Source organism: Phocoena sinus, chromosome 5, assembly GCF_008692025.1.
Source record: "Phocoena sinus isolate mPhoSin1 chromosome 5, mPhoSin1.pri, whole genome shotgun sequence".
In the NCBI taxonomy this organism is placed as follows: Eukaryota; Metazoa; Chordata; class Mammalia; order Artiodactyla; family Phocoenidae; genus Phocoena; species Phocoena sinus.
In genome coordinates, this window is record NC_045767.1 from 67,792,319 (window position 1) to 67,817,951 (window position 25,633).

General features: G+C 35.2%; 1 protein-coding gene across 2 annotated transcripts in view; it reads right to left on the minus strand.

The window, feature by feature from the left end:
* Window positions 1–25,633, minus strand: part of ATP8A1 (ATPase phospholipid transporting 8A1) — a 235,290-nt gene that overhangs the window by 150,448 nt on the left and 59,209 nt on the right. The window contains exons 7-14 of one of the 2 annotated variants that reach the window (XM_032632465.1): window positions 23,707–23,737; window positions 14,568–14,641; window positions 11,916–11,985; window positions 9,772–9,899; window positions 5,840–5,951; window positions 4,330–4,495; window positions 2,719–2,846; window positions 439–516 (exon numbers count right to left, since the gene is read on the minus strand). In XM_032632465.1, coding sequence (XP_032488356.1) covers window positions 439–516; window positions 2,719–2,846; window positions 4,330–4,495; window positions 5,840–5,951; window positions 9,772–9,899; window positions 11,916–11,985; window positions 14,568–14,641; window positions 23,707–23,737 — 787 coding nt within the window. Of the gene's footprint in view, window positions 1–438; window positions 517–2,718; window positions 2,847–4,329; window positions 4,496–5,839; window positions 5,952–9,771; window positions 9,900–11,915; window positions 23,803–25,633 lie in introns of those variants that run through there. The other variant, XM_032632464.1, reaches the window with a different exon arrangement.

A 25,633-nucleotide genomic window follows, 5' to 3' on the forward strand; every position in this document is an offset into this window, starting at 1 on the left:
TTAACTAATACGTATAAATGAATTACAAATATACACATATATGTGAATATAGTATGAACTATAAATCTCAAATTCCTGCTTGACTTATACAACTTCATTGATAAACTAACTTTTCCTTCCTTTCTGGTCAAAAACTATACGCAATCTTAATACTGGGAGTTTATAACTCAAAAGCACTCAATACTTTACATACTAATCAGATTATATACTGAAGGACATCTTTCTGTGTAATATCTTACCCTGAGAACAGAATATGCATTAAATAATGTTCTTTCACTAAAAATGAAAATTGAAAGTTAGGTACTAACATGTATTTATGCCAATCATTCAAAAAATGGAAAATTAGGAGCTGTCAATTCATCTGAAGTTGCCGCATATGGCAGAAATTACACCAAATCTGACTTCCAATTCAACATATCAATAAGAAATTTAGTTTACCTGGCCAAGCTCCTCATTCAGATTAGATGTTCGAGCCATAGCAGCAGTGTCTGTGGGTTCATAGTGCATGTCAAGATCCTTTTTAAAAAAAAAAAAAGAAAGAAAGAAATCCTTGAATACAACTCATAATAAGAGATTTAGTACAATTTTATTTAACTGGTGAGCAATGTATGTAACACTCTCATCTCCTTTCATCACTAACCATTTCAGTTGATTTCCTAAAAAATACTCAATACAGAATACCATATTTCACAGTAAGGGCAGAACAATATGGTAGGTAGAACATGTCTCTGGAATCAGGCAATCCTGGTTTACTATCATTCCACCATTTCCTAGGTATGTGACCTACTACAATATAAGGATTAAATAAGATAATGCATGTGAAGTGCTTCCTACTGTGTCTGGCACAATGCTTTACATGAGCTAAAATAACAGCAACGAAACATTGCTCAAATAATTTAGACTTTAAATCCCTGGAAAAATTACTTAAGGGATTCCACCTTGTACTTCTTGGTCAACTTTCTTACACTGTATATACTTGAAAGTAAAGAACATTTTATTGACAAGCCAGGGTTTACTGATTTTCACATGTCAAATGAAAAGGCCAGATCTGATCTCTCCTACATCTGTATTTCATACTGATCAACATCGGTTCTGGAACAGGTACATTGTTTTAAGAGGGATAGTAAACAAATGGGCAATATTTAGACAGTAGTAACTGCAATAGGGATTAAGCTGGAAATCATGTCAAATGAAGAATGGAAGGAGATGGAGGATACTTAGAGGGCGGGGATGACAGAAGAATAGGCATGATAGCCAAGTTCAAGTATTTTGCAAGGCTGTCATTTGGAAACAAGATTAGACATGTTCATAAAAGATCTATTGGGAAGAACTAGAAGAAAAGGAAGGCAGTTACTAATCTCATTTCCACACAAGGAAGAAACTACCTGGTAAGGGAAGACCTGTCAGGAATGTTGGAAAATCTCTGCATATTAGAAAGGCAGTTGAAAAGCATAAGCCTGCTGGGTTCATCCAATACTAAAATTATATAATTATTTGAAGCAAATATTACTTTTGAAAATCCAAATAAAAAATAAAGTGATTGACTAGTTATTTGATTTTCATAATGAGCTACCTTATTATTTCTGTAAGTGGAAAACCTTCAATAAGTTTCAATTGTACTTATACAAATTTTATTACACCATTTTTTAAGCAACAAATCTCCTGCATGAAATTAGCTATGCCTGCAACTCATTTCAGATTTCTAAATTATACTGATCTTTCAGCAATGAATTTAGAGATTAAGGGTTGAAGTGGATCACTTACTATGGAAAGATAATGAACAGTTGCGAAAGTAGCATATTTTTAAAAACCCTAATATTGTTCATATTGAAAGATTTTCAAGTGATTTTAAAAAATCAAAAGCCATATAAAAATCAAAATAAAAGAGAAAATTAACTTTCTGGCAGATTAGGTTTAAAGACAATTTACATAAATTCATTACTTTTAACTTTGGTAAAAATTACTGAAATTTAATTGAAGAAGAGTAAAATTTTATAAACAAAACATTTAGGAAACAGATGTCCAGTACACTTTTCTAAGATTAAAAAAAATTGAGAATAAAAATTAAAAATAAAAATTCAAGACCAGCTGAAATTGTTTACAGTGTGGAAAAATAAACTACAAAGATTTATAAAACATGATAGAAAACCTGGTTGCTACAAGTAGTGAATACGGTATTATTTCTATAGTGCTCAACTGTTTATGAAGTTGTTTGCTATGTCGCAAGCGTCCTTTGATCTATATAACCGCTGTGAGATGCAGGTAAAGCATGTTTTATTTATTCCCATGTGATTGGCCAAGAAAATAAGTCTCAAAAAAGTCAAGTGGCTTGGCAAAGTTCACACAGCTAGTAAATTATAGAATTAGAACTAAAATCCATTATTTTAACTCTAAACCCTATGATTCTCGTTTTCCCCAAGATCACTATGTAACCAAAAAATAGGTTTCCTCAACTACAGACCTATTTTCCCCAGCATGTCTGGTCTGTAAACTTATATGATTCTGAGATGAGAGACTCTGTTACGATTTTCACATGTCAAATGAATTTATTATTATTATATTATATTAGGCTCAAAAATATTTTGAAATGTTGTCTTGTAGTCAATAAAAAGTAAGGTATAATTAAGATTTTTTTCCTGAAAGAGTAAAAGACCCTATCAGGAAAAAGGACAAAATGTATGTTTCATGTAATAAAAAACAATAATAATTCATATTTACCCAATTTATGAAGTATGCCTGGGTAAATTTCACCACTTCTAATGTAACCAACAAGCTGATAGGAATGAGATTATTGAAAAGGATGATGAAGGTCAAGAAATTCAGTCCAAAATTATTAGCACCACCATCTGTTGGGGGAGATAGGAAAAAAGTCATTTACAGCTTTATATTTTATTTGCATTAACCAGTATTTTAGCATAACAAGAATTTTCTGTATTATATAGTATATCTAAAAGTGTGGGAGGAACACTGTGCTGATAACATGTTCTTATTCTCAAACACAGTCTTCAAGATAGAATGGCATTATTTGTGTTCAAGATGTTGTGAACCTTTTTAAGAACTGCATAATGGTACTAAAAAGAGAAAGTACTACCACGTATTTCAAACCCATTCCAAACATGAAGTTTAGAGATATTAGGGATAGGACTGAGGTAGAATCTCAACCAGGTAGAATCACTTTCACATGAATTTTTTTTTTTTTTTTTTTTTTTTTGCGGTACGCGGGCCTCTCACTGCCGTGGCCTCTCCCGTTGCGGAGCACAGGCTCTGGACGCGCAGGCTCAGCGGCCATGGCTCACGGGCCCAGCCGCTCCGCGGCATGTGGGATCTTCCTGAACCGGGGCACAAACCCGTGTCCCCTGCATCGGCAGGCGGTCTCTCAACCACTGCGCCACCAGGGAAGCCCTCACATGAATTTTTAAAAGGCATTTCCAGTTTGAAGGATGTCTTAAAAGCAAACAAACAACTGCAGCAAAACCAACCCAGGTAGCTAAAACAATGTAGGGCTGAACCCTAGGTAAGTTCAGCTCTAGGTAAATTATATTCTTCCTCTTCAATAATGTAAGTAGAACAGTTATCCCAGATAATCTCTAAAGTATATGAAGAAACAAAATGATGGTAGTCTTAACAATTCTAATGTTGAAATAGCAAACCAACAACTGTTAAAAAATAAGAACCTTGGAATAGCTACAAAGCTAAATCAATATAATAAGAAACAACTGAGAAAATCAGTTGTGATATAAAATTTTACTAGAATTTGTTTTCACACACTTGGAAATTAAGTATTTATTGGTTAAGTGCTCATCAAAAGGAAATGTAAACTTACTTCCCAGAAATACTCAGTAAAAAGATAAATGATCCAAAAAGGAAATTACTTAATAGTACTTTCCCTCAGAAAAGATGACTATTGAAACAGAATTCACTGCAATCATGAGTTGAAATGAAAGTACATTCAATTTAAACACTTTAAAAACATGTAAAATATTTTTTTGTGCTTTAAATATACTCAATCTGCTTTCTTTACCAGATAGCTATGTAACCACTTGTGTTAAAATATTTAAAAGAATTAATAAAATTAAAATAACATTAATAAAATAACATTTTATACTATTTTAGAGTACTCACTATATTTTTAAGGATTCTGAAATTTTAGAGATTGTAACATTTTACTTACTTTTACTGGAAATTGCATTGAAAAATAAAGATTAAATGCCCAGTTATCTTGGCAACAAGGTTTTCTTTTTAGAAATTGGAAATTCCAAGATCAGTTGTGAAACAAATACATGTTTTAATGAAAGAAAAAATAAGTACAATAAGTACTTTAATGCTCACAGTTTAGATTGAGATACCAGTCCTTTCCAGAATGCCTTCGATTCCAAATGGCTGAGCCCACAGAACAGACAAGAGACATGGCAATCAAGATACAAAATAAAATCAAAATCTGTACATTTGTAATCCGTTCTACATTTGAGAGTTTAAGTGGTGGACTTGTTGAATTCTGTAAAAAGAAACAAAAGATGAGTAGTAAGAAATGTGCACAAATGATCTAGTAATGTGTATCTAGTATTTTGGTAAGGATGATAAAGTCAGTCACAATTCAAAATCTACACATGTTTCAACACATGAGAATTATATGGAAAACAATCAGATGTAATAAGCTGTCAAAGGTTAACCACCTCTTTTCCTTCACTGTATCCTTTTTATCCAATCCTTTTTCTACAATGTAAAGCAGGAAGAAAGAAGGAAATAACATTCCTTTTGTAGACATGGCTTTTGCATTGTGGCAGGTGAGATGAACAATGGTGCATTACCTGACTACCTAAGCAAACAGGGTGGACTAAGGCATATAGCATCTCAGCTCCTGAAGAGAGGCAGAGAAGGTGACCTATGTACCCATAGCCAGAGACCTGGAAATTCCAGACTATGAAGACAACATTTAAAGGATCTCTGGTTTCCAGATTTTTTGGTGGCATTTAGTAATTGTTTTACTAAACACAGCAGCAATCTAAGTAGTGCTATCATGAATAACAGAGGCAAGTTTCCTGAGCTGTATTTAATGATAAAAAATGATCTGTGCTAACCATGGCATCCACGTGACAGAAACTTAAATGTCAAAAATCAACATAAAATGATGATTTATAGAATTTATAGAATAGTTAGGGGTGGAATCATTAATAGCAGTCCTGCTTGCCTGATGATAACACCTTTGTGCCTTTACAATGTACAAAGTTATCAGCCCTCAAAGCAGATTTTCATTCAGTACCTTAAAACTGAGTTTTCCACACCTACCTCACCACTGAACACTCATGATATTAGAATGTAGAGAAGGAGCAGCCACAGGCATGTGTAAATGTTACAAGTGCTAGGATTAAAGCTGATGAAAAATGGCTTAACATAAAAATGCTGTGAAAAACAGTCAACATAATAGTTTACTATTAACAAACAGTTACAAGTTTTTCTTTCAATTTTATAAAAAATAAGTTCTAGAATGTGATCCTTGTAATAAAATAAAATTATAAGATAAATAATGCAGAGCACTCATCGTTACAAAGACAACTTTTGTCAATCATTGCAAGTCAGTAAATGCTGCCAATGGACTGGTATGCAAAATCATTGGGTGTTCATGCCTTGGTGATCTCTGGTGGAACGTTCTAGTGTTCCTGCATGGAGTGAGTCATTTCACAGCCCCACTCACTGAAGAATGAGATCTGGATATAGAGTGCGGGGCTCAGGTATCTATGACAGATGATCTGCTAGGTTTAGGACTACAGCACCGAGACCTACAAATAGCATATTTCCAAAAGACTTGGCTCCAAAAGGTTTTCATAGATAAAAATCCCACCTGCATCAGCTTGGTGTCATGTCCAGTGTAGACAACTATTCCATGAACCCACTGTGTATTTCTCAATTGAGCGCCTCGAAGAAGAATCTGATCTGCTCCCAGGGGAACAGTGCTATGACAGATTATGTTGACATTAGAAACGACATTTTCCAAAACGCTTAAGAATTCTACAGCCACTATATAGCTCCAGAAAGGTCCTGTTATGAAAATAACCCTTCTTACATTTTACTTTATTTCTAGAAAAGAAGTAATTTTCCTACCAATAAGAATAATCTTCTTACACAAGGACAGCTGGAGGGAAGCATTTCAGTTGCTTCTTCTTACCACCAAAGCAGCCACTACGTACAACTTCATTATCCAAGACAGTAGGCAACAGTATGGAATTCAGAGGCTCATTCTCAAACCTCTTGAAGACTTTTCCTGATTTAGCAAGTCCACTTAGGTTTCTGAGATATTTGAAAGTAGTGAGATTAGGGGATCTGTTCCCCCTCCTCCACCTTCCTTTAAATTAAAAATAGCTTTGTGCACAATAAAGGTTCAAAAAAATACACAAGGTAAGATAAATACACAGATCTCATCATATACTTGTACTGCCATCCCTGCCCTCCAGAGATTAAGTCTCTGTATTAAAATCTCTAGGACATTCATTTATTGTATTTGAAGATCAGTCTTCCAAGAACTGTGAATAAAATCGTAAACATCTAAAAGTTTTAAACACTCCTCTGAAATGACAGCAAATTGAGGCTCTCCATTCCATATGATTTAAACTACATCTTTCATGAGTAAGGGTCAAGCGGGGTCTTTTGTGGGTTTTTTGCAAGGCTACCCACCATGGTAGGCTGTGGGTTGATACACCCTCTCATAGAGCTATCAGAAGGCTACAAGCTATCGCAAATATAGTGGGACTCTTAATGGAAACGTACTACATAAAATTTAATGGCTCAAAGATTCCTATCACTACTGCTTCATTTTACTGATTAAAAAAAGCAAAAAAAAAAGTCAAATATAAATAAAAATTCATAAAATAAAAATTCCAGAAAAAGGAAGAGGCAATTCCCCCAAGAAAAGTCTCCAGAAACACAGAATTTATTTGTCAGAGGACACAAATAGAGACTGAAGCTTTCATTTCTGGTGGATTTTTATAATCCAGTAGGTGTCTAAGGCTAGTAGTAGCTTGGGCCTGGGACCTTCTTTTAGGAACTACACAAATGTCACTGGCTCAGATGAAATCAACCTAGATAGATGGGTAATGACAGCACCTGAAGCCTTCTACTTAAGTAAATTCTTAGGATTAGTGTATTCCAATTTAGTCAAAGAACACAGCAACCATACCTCTCATTCTTCATGTACAACAACATGCCTTTCAGACCCATCTTAAGATCTGGGGTGCACTTCAGGGGTGGGAGTCCTCAGGCCTAAAGCAGGTTTCCAAGAAGTTCTTGGGAAGCTGCTGGATTATGCTCTGGGGCACATATGTGCCAACTGTTTCTCACATATCTGATGGGGTATAACATGGCAACTGGCACCTCAGCACTTGTGGTGTGCATTGATCAGAATTAGCTACAAACTCTTCAAAAGAAAAAAATGCTTTTCAATTACAAGGACTCAACAAGAATTAGTTATTAGTTTTTCATCAGAGCTGGAATTCCAAAGTCTCTGGCATTAGACAATGACCCTCATCCTTAATGGCATCAAACTACATTAATTCTAAACTAAGCGGCTCTAAGAGCGCTGGGTAATCACTGTAGAAGTCAAATGTGCTACAGGCACAAAGATACTGAAAATCTGTTTCCACCTTTCATGTAAATTGAAGCCTATTATATAAATGCTATCTGTACCCCAAATCTTGGCACCATCATACAAAGTTTCTCCTTCACTGTGTGGATTTGCTTGGCATCGATTTGCTGGGGAACTGATAAGAAATGGAAGCTGGCCAGTTAGGAACGTCAGGCTACAGAAACACATTACTTGTATAAATGTCCAAATCTATCATTAGTCTATGTTCATGGAAAGATCACGCTGTGAAAAATTTAGAACAATATACAATTACTTCAAAAATTACAGGAAAACTTTTGGTGGATCTGAATGAGGATGACAGTTCAGGGTACTCAAGTGTCCTTTAGAATTCAAATACTGTAATAATGGAATACAAAATACTGAAAGCACCGATAATCTCTCAAGCTGGTGGTGTGAGCTAGTGCGCTTAGCTGCATTTAGTTGGCCACTACAAATGCCTAGTAGGAAAGGAGAAGGGAAGCAGAGGAGACCCCACCCTTCCTGCCAAGTTCTGCCCCATTTCTTTGCTCCCCTTTGTAACAGAACTCCTTGAAAAAGTTGTCTGTTTTTCAACGCTTCTTCTGTTATCTCAAACCCACTCTCATGAGGCTCTGCCTGTCCTAATAGAGTTCAAGGATCTCCACTTGCTAGATCCAACTGTTAATTCTCAGACTCACTGTATTTGACTTCATGGTACTTGACCATAAGCAACATGTGACCCACTTTAGTCACTCCCTCTGCCTTGGTACGGTTTCTTCACTCTCTCGGTTTCCATTCTACCAACTTGATCTCAGTCTGTTTTGCTGGTAACTCCTCTTTTCCCAACCTTAATGCTGGCGAGTCTTAGGACAGCCCTTTCCACTTTTCTAACTATACCCTTTCACCCTTGGTGATGGCTTTAAATATCTATACCAACTACTTCCAAATTTATCTCATGAACCCGGACCTCTATCACAAATTCCAGGCTTATATGTTTAACTGCCTCCTGATGTCTCTGTTTGGACATCACAACTTATTAAGTCCCAAACTGAACTGCTGACATTGCCCCTTGAAACACTTCAGTGGATCCCCATTTCACTCAGAATAACACCCTTATAATGGCCTACAAAGCCTTGCATGCTCTGGCCCACTATTTTCTCTTAGTCCTTCTTCTACTACCCGATTCCTTGGTCATTCCACTCCACACACACTGGCATCTCTGCTGTTCCATAAATACTCCAGGCACTTTCCCACTTTCAGATGATGTAACAATACAGCTAATAATTTGCACTGTCAAGAATCTTCTCCCTCTAGATATTCAAATGGCTGACTTCCTCATCTCCTACTCACCTTTGCTCAAATATTACCTTCTCAATGAAGCAACATTTACCTTCTGCAACCTCACTAACTAAAAGTGACTCCCTCCCAAGAATTCCCAATCTCTTTTATCCTGGGCCAGTTTTTCCAAAGCATTTAATCACTTTCTAACATGGTATAAAATTTTTTATTTGTCATTTTATTGTTTGTCTGTTTGCCCTTCCCTTACTGCAAGAAAGTTAGCTCTCAAGGTCAGGCAGATTTGTCTGCTTTGGCCATTGCTGTCTCCTTAACGTCTGCAACTGGCCTGGCCTGCTGGGTACAGGTTGAATGGATGACGGAAGAGGCAAGAAACAGGAGGGGAGGGGAGGGGAGGGAAGGGAGAGGGGTAGGAAGCAGGTATAAAAGATGACTACAGATAACATGGCCTAGAAAAGAGCATATGCAATTACACAGAGAAGACAAGAAATTATCCAGCAAATTAACCCCTGTGGGTAGAGTCTGAACTCCTTGAGGCATCTAGAGATTACAAGAAAGCACCTGGGCCATGGAGACCGACAGTTAAGCCTATAAGGTAAGTATTCTGGCCAAAGAAGAAACCACTAAACAACGCGCCAGAAGCTTGGCATATCCGTGAAAATATCCAACTCCTAGGCAGGCAGGAACCCTGGGCAAGTCTTCAGCTATACCATGTGTACAGGGTTAAGAGCATTTTCACAAAAGAACTCTGGGTAGAATACAGAAATGCTTAAGAAAAAGGGTTTGGGTTATCAAACTTAGAGTACAAGAAAATGTGTACCTAGGTCAATACCCTGTAACACAGTGACTTCTGTGTTTTTATGAAAACCGATTTTACATACCTGTGTCCATCAAGCCTTATGTTTCCAACAAAATCGTAGAGATGTCTGTTTGGACTTTCACACTCAATTCTGCCAGAAATTCTCATCAAACTGTCAATGTCTTTTATATCTGATGTTGCTGGTAAGCCCTGTTTAGAAATTTTTAAATAAGCAAAGAAAATATTAAATAAGTTGTATGTGGGAGGGAGCAGGGAATTCTGAATTCATCCACGCCTTAAGATCTAAGAGATCCCACGGTTTTATAAGCAATTACCCCCCCCCACCTTTGTCAAATCAAAATTAGGGGATACCTTCCTCCCTACTTGAACATATATGTTTTTAGCAGAACAGGGCAGTTTTTGTGAAAACTCTAAAATATCTTAAAGAGATTAACTAGCTAGCCTCCAAAGATATTTTGAAATAAGTCCTCAAAGAACTGTTTGCTTCCAAAAATAAAATTAATATTTGGCATTATACAGTCTAAATCTGTCTGCTGAATCTCAAAAAGGGAATGCAAAATAACTAGAATCTATACCCAATCTATACCCAGTAGTTATGTTTTTGTTCTTTTAGTTCACTGAGAAGGAAAACTCCAAAACAGTTCCTCCCTCTGGCCACCTACAACTGGCTGGAACTGAGCAGCCCTCACTTCCTGTGGCAGGTTGAGTTCAGGTGCTATGAGGACGACCTGCTTCTACCACAACCCAACCTTCCCACGTGTCATTTTCACTATTTGTCTAGAACCCAAGAGAATACATTTTTTAGTGTCCCTTTTAAAACTTTAAAAACCTTACAGTGACTTTCTATTAGGAGTGGTATGAGAAATAAATAGAGAAATCTAACCGATTCCCTGAGATTAGTGAGAATTTTAGAACAGCAATGGAAACTGTGTCTTTTCCATATGGCAAAGCCAAATAATATGGGCCAGGAGAACAGAAAAATAAATAAGCTAACACACATGAAAGCACTTAGAGCTACTAATGCTATCATCAGTGTGTTGGCTATAACAGAAAATGTTAAAAATATTACAGAATGGTATCTATATGATGGACCACATTTAATTAGGCAAGTAAAACTGAATTTTCCATAATATTTAACTATTTCAGTTTATAAAACCACTTCATTGCGGCTCAATGAGGAAATATTTGCAAGTAGACAGAACTGCCTCAACTCAAGACAATAATACTAAGAAATAAAGCTATAGGGGTTCAGAAGGAGCCTCCTCAAAATGTGTCACTTTTGGAGCTTCCCTGCTGGCGCAGTGGTTGAGAATCTGCCTGCTAATGCAGGGGACACGGGTTCGAGCCCTGGTCTGGGTGGATCCCACATGCCGCGGAGCAACTAGGCCCGTGAGCCACAACTACTGAGCCTGCGCACCTGGAGCCTGTGCTCTGCAACAAGAGAGGCCGCAACAGTGAGAGGCCCGCACACCATGATGAAGAGTGGCCCCTGCTTGCCACAACTGGAGAAAGGCCTCGCACAGAAACGAAGACCCAACACAGCCAAAAATAAATTAATAAATTAATAAACTCCTACCCCCAACATCTTAAAAAAAAAAAAAAAAGTGTCACTTTTGCATGAGGATTATTTTGAGCTACAGGCAATGGAGATCCTGAGGGTTCAAGGGAAACTACTGTCCTTCCCTTAACTACCTAGAAGAATTTAAATTGGGGATTTTTCCCAGAGAAAAGTTATTACCAGAGATATATTTTATTTAAGTGGACCCATCCATCTGGCAGGGCAAACACCTAATTACCAAACATCTGCTCTTCTTATCATCCTATGAATGACCCTCCTGTCCTTGGAAGCCCCAGGACCCTTATCCCATTCCTTACCTCAGAATGGCATGTATACCTCATTCTACCTTTCTGTTTCTGAGCCTCTCATGCATGTGGGGTATGAAGTTAAATTTTAACTTATGAAGTTAAAAGTTAAATTTTAACGTATGAAGTTAAATTTGATTTAACTTATGAAGTTAAAAGTTAAATTTTAACGTATGAAGTTAAATTTGATTTTCTCCTGTTAATATGTCTCATGTCAACTTAATTCTTAGACCAGCCAGAAGAATGTAGAAGGGTAGAGAGAAGTTTTCTTCCTCCCCAGCAAAGCTCTCAATTCCATGTAAGAGAACAGCAATAATTATATAAACCTATATTAGATCTTACCTGTCTAATTTTCAAGTTTGTTTCACCATCTAAGTTGGATGTTTCAATGTAGCACATGGCCTGCGGCTCACTGTTTTTTAAAATTGAAAAGCACAAAGATTTAGTGGGGGAAAGAAAGCATACTAATAACTTATTTAAATGCTCAGACTCACTGAAGCCTTTCATTCTAAACAAAGGTTTAGTCGCCTAGTTTCTTGATGTCTTTCATTCTAACCACAAAATGCTGTGAGGCAGACCCCATGCATGAAAACTCATGGATCAGATATGCAGCCAGCAGGACCCCAAAGCAACTTCCTGACAATTAGTACTGATCGTTAAGATAATGTAAATAATTAGATTTGTCACATTTTACTTAAATTGTTCATCATATAGACACAACACAGACTGTATCTGAAATGTAAAGCAGTTTTGTGTCCATATATATCTTTAGCTCAAAAATATCAAGTGAGATTTCATGCTCATAGCCCACATGTAAATTGATTAAGCGGTGGATTAGAAAATTCCAGATTATTGCTTCTATAAACTTGCATTTACATGTTCAGATTGTATTGTACTGCATCTTTAGAAAAGGTGAATAGGATCATATGAACCATAATATTTACATTTCAAGGCTACTTTAAAAAAACTGTATGAACAGATTTTACAATGAAAGTGGATATACACTTTCTTCCCCCTATTTTTTCTGTTTTATTTCTTCAAGTTGCTTCAGAGATTTGCATGGCAGCAAAAGCTAAAACTAAAATTAGCCAACTTGGCTATGTTGCTCCTTGACCTGAAACTAGGAGATACATTCTATGGGTCCCCACCAGAGTGTTTTAGTCAAGTTTGGTACACAATGACTGGTATAAGGGGCCCATGCTCTCCAGTTTTATCACAGGTACACACCCGTGACTGTCATATAACCTGACCCTTCACGTGCTGACTTTGCTTGCTCAGCAATTACAGACAGGTGAGTTTGCAGCCCAACTGTATAACTGATCCTCAGCTATAAGGAAAAGCATTTTGAAGTTAAATTAACCTTATTAGCACTTGCTTATATAAAAAGCCCAATTAATTAACATCCTATAATTAATTATGAATGTAATTTCTGATAAGCATGGGTACTCACAGTTAGAGATTTCTAAGTCACTAACACCTGGAATTTTCTAATCAACTTCCAATTTGTACATGTGTAAAGCAGACGATTCTGAGTTTCAGAAATGAGCACACAGCTTAGTTTTATGGCTTGAAGACTTGTGAAAAGTACTGAAACACATGGTCATTAATCAAATATTTTACAGATTCATTTTAAAGTAACTTTGCAAGTTCTTAATTTTTCTCTATGGGCTTTTTTTTTTCTTCTATAAAGGCTGATACTTTTTCCCAACCAAGTTTTGGGAAAACAAGTTTTTCAATATTTATATCTTCACTCTATCAATTAAATAAGGTTTAATTTGTCATTACTGTCATGATAGTAATTTGGCTTTGGCAATTGCTCCCAATTAGTAATTTACTTACATATACATTTGAAATAAAAATGGTTTATAAAACCATTATAAAACACATCTGATAATACAGAAGCATGATGACAAACAAATGTTAAACGAACAATGTCAATTCCATATTTTGACAGTGAAATGCATTAAACTTCTACTGCTCAATATAACCAAGGCCACTCTCATATCAAAATAAGACTAACGTTCTAATTCTATCTTGTTTTCCCCCACAAAATAAGGTCCTTTTCTAGGACCTTAAATGGCTAGGAAGTTAGAAAGTTAAATAGCTGGCTTCTTTTTGAAGTGGTGCAAATAAAATATACATCCAAATTCAGAACTTTCTTAATCTCTTAAGACAACTGTTACTGAATAAGTTCTTGACAATACTGTGAAAAGGCAGCAAGAAGTCTCAGACGAGGAGTCATGCTAGATAATAATTATTTCAGCAAATTATGATAACATTCAAAACACAAACTAGAGAAGGGCAAAGCAGGCTTTTTGATTAGTAAGTGGAAAAACGAAACAAGATGCATATCACAATACAGACACTAGTAGACAGCTGAAATATATCAGAGTAACGTGCATTTTGTCACTAGTTACAAGTGGGATAAAAACTGATCCCAAAGCATGCGGTACCAAACGTACAACATCCAGCTTTGTGCAGGGGGTCCTCTGTAAACCCTATACAAACCCAAATTATAGCATAACTGCTGAAGGGATTCTATTGAACTTATAGAAAATTTCAAATTTAAGACATGTTTAAAATTGTAAAAATTTCTCGATAACTGTCTTTCATGTAAATCTTAACATTGTGCAAAACAATATCCTGGAGAGGTAATAAATTAAGCCTTGGCATTTAGCCAACTTGTTAAATATGAATATATCGTAATGATGCATAGGCAGTTACAATCTACCTTTACTGGCATGCCTCAAGGACTCTGACTCCTATTGATAACAACAGGAGCTGAATTTGCCCACTTGAGGGAAGAACGTCAATCAACAATGTATTCAAAAAAGGCCTTTGAAACACCTGTGAAACATCCATCACCAAGAAGTATAAAATGTCTGTGTTTTAACGGAAGAGATACAGAGCTCAACCACCTCTGGGTGCAAACTGTTTTCTGGTGTAGGGTGAGGATCCACATACACACATCCTGTACAACTCAGTGGTTCTAACCTTGAGGACAAGCTGATGAGATCTGCTGGGAGATGTTCCCCATTGGTCACTTTCACTATTTCCCCTACTGCCACCTACAGGTCCCAGTTCAAAATAATTAAAACGGAAAAAAATGAATAACAGAGAAAAACAAACAAACAAATGGACAAAAGAGACAGAAGGTTTGAAATTATTATAGAAAATAATACATGTTAATAACAATGTCTAATGCCAATTTTTTCAAAACTCATTTTGATCAGGTCTAAAGGCACAAGAAAACAGAATATTTAAGGATCATTTATTTGCTTTTAAGCCCAATTTTCAATTTTTAATGCAGAAGTTTTTGAGTTCTAAAATTTTACTCACAAGCATATCTTAGCAAATTAAATAAAAACATATTTTTCTACAGAGAGCTACTTTATCTTATAGATTTTCCTTTCTCCAATTCCTCACTCTCTTGCCATCTCTTACATGTCCACTCCTACCCAAGAAGAAAAGAAATAATGGTGGAAACTATTCTTAGGCTTTTGAGAAACAAAGTATACTATATTATTTCTCCCCCTACACCCACTCTAAAAAAAAACTTTGTTAAAGTTTCCTGATTCCAAAACATTTTCAAAGTTAACTGCATAAATATCTTAATAAATTTAATGTAAAGCTGCAAAGGCATGGATCTTGGGAAGTTAGAAGTCATAATTGCAGCCTTTTGAATTAGTTAATAATAAATAAAGCCTTGGTAATGAATTGTCTTGGGAGGGTAAGCCTTTGAATCCAGTAGAAAATTTTCAGAGAAGGTATGAAACAGACATGCCAGGAACCTGTTTGGAATTGAATTAGTAGCTTGAGTTATTTTACTGTATTTTATACTTTCTAAACCCATATATGTATTTTTTGTTATATGGTAAAATTTCAGTTTCTTCATTTCAAAATGAAAATCAATGAAACACAGTAACTTTCAACCATGTTCATGCTTTAATTTCAAACTACTTCAAAGAACATGCAATATTAGCAATTAATAATTTTTCAAAAATCAGAAATTAAAATATCATAAACTGTTGTTTATGCTTTTTGCATTTAGCATGGTGCTCACTTGCTGGTGAAAATCACCATGTCCTTATTTTGATAGTGGACAGTGTAGTATATTGAAGATACTAGATTAGTATCTAGTTGGAATTAGTATCTAGTTGGAATTCCAATTAGTTGGAAGTTAGGTATTCCAACCCTGACCTAGTCACTGGCTAAAGTGAAATGACTGAAAATAAGACTTAAAAGTCAAAATTCCTCTTTCTGTTAAACGATGGCAAAACCTTCTACCTACTTCTGAAGGCTAATGTAAGTTCAAAAGAGCCAAGTAATGCAAAAGCCTTTTGAGAAAAAAAAAAAATTTTTAAAAACCAACAAAAAAACCCTTGAAAGGTGGTATTTTTGCCACTTGGATAGAAATATTTAACAGCACAAGCTTCATACTTTACTTTGATTCTATTATAACAAAAAACAATGAATCAGATAATATTTTTAATTTTTAAATGATTATTTGAATCATCTTTGTAGAAGTTAATCATGGTGGATGCTATATTAAGATACAGAAACTATTCTCATCTACCATTATTGATAGTCACCAGTAAATGTTTTTAATGCTGAGAAAATAAATACTGTAAAAATGTTTTAGAGTTTAAGAAATACAAGCACAGAGCTTATTGGGAGTCTGGATTGGATAGAGGCAGATAAAAAATATTTTGAAAACTTTCAACTTAGAATTAAATATCAAGTCAAGGCAGTATAGTCAATTATCTTCATATTTTTGAGCATAAAAAATGAAAATTATAATTAATGTTTCAGCATATGATGGTCTTTATGGTAAGTTATGTCTCTATGAAAAGTTTAATCAGAAAAATATCAATAGTTTCTGAAATTGCTGGAATGCTTTACTATCCTTTTGAACTTTGTTATATGACATTCAGATGGTCCATCATCCATTAAATTTATCAAACTTTTACTTAGTATCACCAAGTGTACATCGTTCTGTTGGTTAGCCATTCTTAAAACTTAAATGAAAGATTATCAATTTAAACAGAAAGGAGAATCAGGGAGTTACTTCAACTACCTGTAGACTTACTTCTATAAACATCTGGCGAACTCTTACTTGCTCAATTAAGTTTCACTAACTTGTCATAAATTCAATCAGTTTAAATAATGACCTGATTAAACAGATTTTGAAAAAAGGACACGTTCATATTTATATGTGGATTTTACAAATAAAACTGTCCAAGGAAATGGTGATAAACAACCTCTAAAATAGTAAAAACATTTTTCTTAATTTATATTAGGACGAATTTTACAGTTTTTAAACCTAAAACCATTTGAAAGTCACATTCTTTAAAGTGTAACAGTGCCATATGTTCTGAATACTAATTCATGACTATCTTAAATATCAGCAAAACAAAAATTATCTAAATTCAGTAATGGAAAGAACTTAAAAGAAAGAGCAAAGTGCTTTAATTTTTTTGGTTGGAAGAGTATAATATTTCAAAAGATATGATGATAAAATAGAAATCATTTATCCATTTTCTTATACCAATGCACCATAAAGATTGAGAAACGTGGAGGGATACACGAATGCATCATAAAGGAATTTATCATGAACAAGGATTACAAGATAAAATCAACAGAACCCAATCCATGTATTATATAAAATAAATGATAGGAAATCTTACAAGAGTTAGTAGTCTACACAAACAGATATGGACACATCCATAGGGAGAGTAGACTCTTAATTGTAATTATAATTTCTGAATTATAAAGTATAGTACCTATCACTTATTCTATATGGCAAACATGAAAGAGTCCTTTAAATCCAATCAATTTTTAACATTTAATTCAAAATCATTAGAGAGGTTTAAAATTCTTCGTTTATTCCTTATTTCCTTGGATAAATCACAAGGTCAATGCAGGGTAGAGAAACCATCCTCTACACTGTTTGAGCATCAGTAGGTATCTCTACCTTGATGAGAGAAGTACAGTGTCAGCAGGTATATACTCTTTGCCTTTTATTATAACTATATCTCCAACATTTACCTGAAAGAAAACTGGGAATCGGTTAATTATCTGCATTGAAAATAGTTACAAATATACAACCCATGTATTTAAGCATAAAATACAGTAAAAATGGTTATTGGTAAACAAGAACCACTTATCTTCACAAAATGGCATAAAATTATTTAGGAGTGAGGCCAAGGATGGGGTAATCCTTTAAAAAACAAACATTGTATCTTTATTGTACCGGCTATATAACCTAGCTTAATAAAAATAAATTTTATCCATTCTGTCCACTTAATTGGCATCTCATCTTCTCATTATTCTCTCCCTATGACATAAAAATAAAAAGGAGGAATTTACCAAATGAAATCTTCACTCTGTTTAAGGAAATCTCAAAACTACTGGAAAGACTATCATATGTATATACATGATACTACTCCTCAGATGACCTTAGTTATAATTCATAATTTAGAGGAAGAAAATGAGTCTTCGATTCTAAGTTATTTCCCAAGATCACAGAGGAAGAGCTTAGACTCAAACCCACATCTGACTGTCTGCAAAGCCTGATTTTGCATAAGCAAATATAATGAAACAATCACTGTATTTTAAATTAAAAGAAAAAAACAGCTTAGTCTCTTTCTCATTTTACTACCTGTTAGCATTTTTGTGAGCATGGTCTGAAGACAAATTAAAGATAAACTATGTCCAGAAACTTAGAAGTAATTTAAGGGATAGGTTTGTCACAGAGCTTTTGGCAAACTAATTAACAAGTTGGCTTGCTGACCAAATTCAGCAAGTTACACTGATGGCCACACTCCCATTATATTATGAAAGCTGCCCTCACTTTTAGTAGCCAAATGATCCTAAAAGCACGTTTTAATAATTAATCAGGAAAAGAAAAGCCCTTTTTTGCGGGGGGGGAGCTTAAAGCCTCTTTGTTCTCTCCCCTCCCTAATTTTCCTTGAACCCCCAAATAACACTTTACTTGGGGGGAGGGGTGGCAGAGAATGATGTCTTCAGTGGGAATCACAATATGAGACAGCCCCCTGTGGTTTACTTATATACTGGGGGAGGAACAGGTTAGGCAAGGTTGGAGGGGACTGTCTCATCTACGGTATGTATGCTGGTTATCCAGGTAGGGAAACTCTGAATGCCTTGATTTGAAAGAGGTTTATTTCAGATGAAATCTGGATTATCTCAAATTGACAAATTGTCAGGGATCTTGGAATCGAACACCCCCTTCCTCAAAAAAGGGCACACTGGGAAAATAAAAAAACAGCAAGTATAGGTATAAACTAGCCCTTAAAATAATGTGTTGTGATAGTATTCTGATAGCACCCACTGAAAGCAAGATAAAAAGAACAAAGTTCTCTGCAGCCAGAGCACTTAGAGAGAATGCTACCCAGGTTATCATTTAATTGCTCCTTAATCACCTTCTGTGTATTAAGGTCTGCTCTCCAATCAGACTGTATGCTTTATAAAATCAGGATATTTGTCTATATTACAGTGTTAGGGATTTTCATAAGTCTGTTAGAGTCTAATTGTACAGTTTTCCAACATTTTATTCACTGTAAGACAAAAGAAAGCCTTACGGTTATTAAACTGAAGACTAAAAGAAAATATTAGCCTCTTATATGGTCTAACGGGTTCCCCCAGTGGCTTCGGAAAACCAAGGGCTCACTGAATGCTAAAGTAGTTCTCACGGCACTGTGAGGAGAGCAGGGAACTTACCCCCTCCTTCTGATGCCTATGTTTTAGCTCACTTTCTCAAACACCTCTTTCTTTTTGGGTTCTGAGCTCCTAATGTGGTATTCATTCCCGTTTCCAGCCCGGTGTGTGCATGGGAACAGACAAGAGAAAGTCAAGACGGCAAACTTTCTTTAACCACGTGTTCTAGTTGGAGGAACGTCATGACAAAGCAGTTTTAGTCCCCAAAATACTGAAGTTAAAAAAATATTTAGGGCTTCAGGTCACTACCTTGAGCCTTCTGAAGTCATTGACATTAGTAATTACAATTGAGGATTATGAAAAAGGGTAAGCTTATTAAACTGTAACAGACTGACTGAAAATCTGATTTGTCCAATTGCAGGCCCCAGCATATTTATTTATATTTTTACTGAGGAATTTTTGTAGATGTGAATTCTTAATCCAGAGAAATATGTTTCATGGTGGAAACTTCATGCATTAAAGCAACTATACAGAGTGACTTTTACACATGCAGGAAGCCCACCACTCTATGTTTTTCTACAAAACCAGAAAAATGTGTCAATTCCAAGATTCTTCACCTAAATTCTATCCTAAGCAACTATCTCAAAAACATATGAACAGTCTCAGCTGCATCTCAATCTTAAGAACTGATCTTTGTGGTAATGAAGACAGCTGTTTACTTTCAAGAGTGGGGATGCAATGCCTTGTATAGGGCCTTTTTTTTCATTTTTATTGGAGTAGGGTTGATTTACAATGTTGTTAGTTTCAGGTGTACAGCAAAGTGAATCAGTTATCCATATCCATATATACACTCTTTCTTAGATTCTTTTCCCATATAGGCCATTACAGAGTATTAAGTAGAGTTTCCTGTGCTATACAGTAGGTCCTTCTTAGTTGTCTATTTTATATATAGGGCTTTGTAATTCTAACACTTTCTTAGAAAACCAGATACTGGCAACTTAATCTCGTGCTACAGATCAGTAACTGGAGGAATGAACTGTTAGTGTCTGGGAGCTGAAGTCTGCCCATCTGTGAATGGCTGGATGAACACTGCAAATTTGTAGGTCCTCTGAGAAACATTAAAAAGCAACCTCAGTAGCCACACACTCAGAAAGACCAAGAAAGAAAGAACCCTGAACTAAAGCCCATTTGCACTAAGGTTTACCATATTACATTGGCATGTGAATCAGACTGTTGGTTTTGGTTTATTGATTTTATTTTTAAACGCACAAAATATTACATAAGCTAAAGAAAAGACTTGCCTTATAATCTGGCTAACACAACAAGCCAGCCTGCTTTCACACCTGTCCACACAGTGTTCAATAAACCATTTCTACATAGCCAGCATCTTAGTGTACACCGTCCCGTTCTTTTTACCTCTGATTATTCTATGACACAGGAATCCTCATATGTCCTGCTTGCTATTGTGAGCTCACTGCTTGGGACCTACACTCAATAAGTATTTGTTGAATGATGGTATAAAATTTTTCTGTGTTGCTACAGTATTTGAAATGACAGCTTTTACTTGTCACAAAATATACTAGAATGTAGAATGTCATTATTTATAAATGCTCTTTCTATTGTTGGATATCCTCATATTCTAACTTTTCACTGTTACAAATAACGTTAATTGATAATTATTATACATGTACAGGTATCTCCCTACTTTATGATTATTTTCTTGGGATAAATTCCCAGAATCTTCTTTTTTTTTGTGTGTGTGTGGTTGTCAATATGAAGACCTAAATTGCTAATCCACAATAGTATGTGAATAAAATACTTCATAAAAATTCTGAAATACAAGTTTTTTTCCTTGACTAGATAGCAAACAAGGCCTCAGTAACGTTTAAATTTGCAACTTTTATCATTAGGTTGAATATTATACTGAGTCTGGTTGCTTATTACATTTCTTCTTACTTTTTGCCAGCTTATATTTCCTATCTAGATAACGATTTCAGTCTTTTGTCATATTTGGTGCAAATATTTCCATATTCTCTCTGCTTATTTGCGTGATGTATACTAGTTTTAAATTTTATATAATCAAATTCCATAGATCCTTGAGATTTTGATCTTGTTCTCCTCCAAATATTTATTAAGGTCTTTATTCTATTTGTATGTTTTTCAAAAACAATGTTTCAATATTTTCTTCTAGCCAGTTGAAATTTATTTTAGCACAGGCTGTGTCTTAGATATAAAACTGTATTATTCCTGAAACTGCTAATCTGTGGTCCCAACATGATTTACTAAATAATCCTTTAATCCATGATTTTTGCCTCCTTTATCAAATATTAAATAGGCTTTATTTCACGGCATCCTATTTTACTTTATGCTTTTCATCAATGTATATTTTTGCAACAGATTCACGGTATTTTAATAACTTTTGCTTACCCTTTTACTTATATTTAATCCTTGCACACTGTTAATTTTCCAAAATATTCTTCTATTTTCTCAACTGTTTATTTTTGAAATTACAATGAATAATTTAGTCAACTCTTGAGGAAAAGAAAAGATAATTTCCCTGATTATACTACACCATTACTTTTGAACAAGTGGTGTTTTTCTAGGAATATTACATATTTGTCTTTTTGTGAAACTTTAACACCTAAAGTTTTTATGTTTTCTTTGCAATGGTCATATATATATTTCAAGTTTACTGGTACGCATCCCACGTGCCACCAGGAATGAGATCTCTTTTTCACTGTATTTTTCTAAATTGCTATTGCTGAAAAGAGTGATGTCAATTTCTGAATATTTGTCTTGAATTCATCACTGAACCAACTTTTATTAATTCTAATTAATTAAGTATCTACCTCTAGTTATTAAGTAACATCAGCTCATTTTGGCTGGATGATTTTTGGCAACACCTTAAATTCTACCCCTCTGTATTTCGAAGTGGGATGCTCAGGGAAAATGTGGCACTCATCTCCAAGACAACTGAGAATGCTACCTCTATGGAAAATCATGGGCTGGTGATTTAATTTTTTTCTCTGTGGAAAATTGAAAAAGTAAGTTAAAATAATCCAATCAATCTTGGAATAATGACTATTAGGAAAATAAAACATTTTAACAGGTTAATTTTAGGGTGAACTAGTAGATGGTTATCTCCTGACTTTACAACTGTTTATTTTCTAAGCAAGCACTCTAGGTAAGAAGAAACTGATATCAATTTATTAGGATATGCATTTATGTTAATTACCCCGACAAACCTAGTAAATGAAACACATTTATAATAAAATACAATTTATCATACTTGATTATACCCTACTTGTCTTGGCTCTAAAGTGTTTAAATCCACAAGTACTATACAAGAGCATAAAAGAAACTTCTTTTGAAACAGTCAATTGAGCTTTTTTGTTTTTTTTATCTTGCTCTGAAAAAGAGGTGACTATCACAGAAATAAGGAAAGCACAAAGTATTTTCCTCTATGTTACTTTCATGTCAAAGACCAGAGAGAGAGACTAGTGAGTTTTCAAATATCCAGCAAAGGAGATGTCAATCTCTATTCTGGCTACTGATTTAAAATAAACAAAGATGTAATTAATTCAGGATGAATCCTGTTCCCTGTGAGAATACAAGGTGACTATGAACATCACAAGGTAGAATCAGGGCATGGCCTTTACCTGGGAAATACTGGAGTGCAAATAAACTGAGTGTGGGTTACACCTCCATTGTACTAGCAATCTCAGAAAACAAAGTCCCCTGGGTAGAATGGCCTCGCCTCCGAAAGTCTCTCACCAAGTTACTAAGGTTATTCACTTGTGGATGACTGGCGATTAAATGGTCTTCCAGAACTAAGGAAGAACTAACAATCATTGCTTACCTTTTGAAATTGAGGTCTGAAAAGCGCAGGAATGCTTGGATAACACTTGCTAAATTATGACTCAACTCACTAACTACCATGTTAGAGCTCCTATGAGCAAATTAACTTCTTGATGGAATTGATTTCCAGCTCATTAGAAGATGATATTTAGTTAGTAAGACATTGAAAAAAAATGAATTAGCAGTGCGTAAATGCGATTAGTCATGATATATGAATGTGAAGTAAAGTATACAAATGTGAACTATCAGAATCTAATTTTTGTTTTACTTGGACAGTAGATGATTAAAGCAAAAAATTACAACACAAAACAGTCCATGGATAAGTGAAATCTATGAAAAACAGTACTCAAAATATACTATGAAAGGAACAAAAGTTCTAAATATTACTTTAAGGTAATAGTCTTTCTAATATAGTGGCAAATTATTAAATGGAAGTGACTAACTGAAGATTCCATGTATGTTTACAACATTATTACTAAATAGCTTTCGTATCAGTGGAATCCTTGACATTTGCTTATATTATATACAAAATTACATCTACTAGAGTTACCTCTATGCACTTCTTCTCCTGTAACAAAAATAAAAAATCAATGCATACCTTTTCCCAGTGCACAATTTCCCAAGCACCACTTCTCAAACTGGAAAGAGAAAAGGTGGACAGTTTTAAGAATATTTTTACTACTTATCAAAAGCCAATCTCTGATGAAATGATCATTTTAAATGAATAGCTTCAAATAAATTAACTGGTAACAATTTTTATAGGTTTAAAAACCAATTATGACAGCAAAGATACATAAAATTACACAAAGAAACAACCAATGAACATTTTAGATCTCAAAATAAAATACTTCTATCTCACTGGCATTGCCAAGGGCTTTCATCAGCACACAAAGGAATTACAGGGGTTGGCTGGAAGAGAAAGCCATAAAAATGCTTGGCAAAGGGAGTGACAAGCTTAAAAAAATTTCAGAAGCCATAACAGTAGCAATGTTAAAAAAGAAAAAAAAAAAAAGATTTACAAGCATAGCAGGAATGAATTTCAAACTCGGTAGTAAAAATTTAACACATAAACCAGTAGATTAAAAAAATCTGTACCTTTAGCTTTAAAATAATGCAAAATAGCAAATGTTTCTATATTTGGTTTACTGAGAATAAATAAAAGAAGAGGCTACAATTAAATTATGATTGAGGGGTTGATATTTCTCAGTGTTTTATTACTGCTTTGCAACAGTAAAGTTACTCAGTATACCTTTCTTTTATTCCTGCAGTGTGTCTGTGGCATAATACCGAATATGCCAATAGACACTAGCAGATAAAACAAAACAAAAAAGAATAATGTGAAGTAGATAGCACAGCACGTAGTACTTAAAAGGATTAAGTCAAGGTCAGTCAACAAATTATCCTCACAGTAAATTCCATGAGGGCAAGCTAATATTTTGTTTAACACAATATTCTCTGGAAACAGTACAGTACCTGGCACAAAGTAGCTATTGGGTAATATTTGCAAGATGAATAAGTTACAGGCACAAAAACATTAGATTCACTTTCTTTTGATGTTAGAAGAGATGAAGGCTGAACCCTCTTAAGTAAATCATGATGATGATAATCCCCAAAATGTGCAATAGCAAATCTAACACTAATTACATACCAACAGGTCTGGAAACCAGTGTTACAATATAAATTATTTAATCTAAATATAATCTCTTTGTGTTCCAAAATTCCCTGAAGCCAGGGCTGTGTCTTATTCATTTCTTTATCTTTAGCACTTCACAGCACTTCCTGGCCCATAAGACACTCCAGCACTAGTTAAACAGATGAATAAATGCAATAAGGAATATCTTGCAGTGAATTTGGTGAATCAACCTCATTAATTTAAATAATAATTCCAAGACGAAGAGGCTAACACTAAGTATTTCCAGTAACTATATGACTAAGTTAAAATTCCAATTTTGACAGTATTCATACAGTTAGGGGTGAAGGATCTGAGCACCAGGCATCTAAAACTGATCCCTATATTCTAATACACAAAACTCTAATGCCTGTAGAGTTCACCCAAACTGTTGCCAGGAGTAAAACTGCTCCTGGATGTTGCTCCGGGAGTACAAGGGGTTCAGAGCGTGACACTTAAGAGTAAAAAAGCCCTTGGGGAAGTGACTTCCCTGGTGGCACAATGGTTAAGAATACACTTGCCGGGGCTTCCCTGGTGGCGCAGTGGTTGAGAGTCTGCCTGCCGATGCAGGGGACACAGGTTCGAACCCTGGTCTGGGAGAATCCCACATGCCGCGGAGCAACTGGGCCCGTGAGCCACAACTACTGAGCCTGTGCGCCTGGAACCTGTGCTCCACAATGAGAGGCCGCAATAGTGAGAGGCCCGCACACAGCGATGAAGAGTGGACCCCACTTGCCGCAACTGGAGAAAGCCCTCACACAGAAACGAAGACCCAACACAGCCAAAAATAAATAAATCAATAAATAAATTTAAAGAATACGCTTGCGGATGCTGGGGACACAGGTTTGAGCCTTGG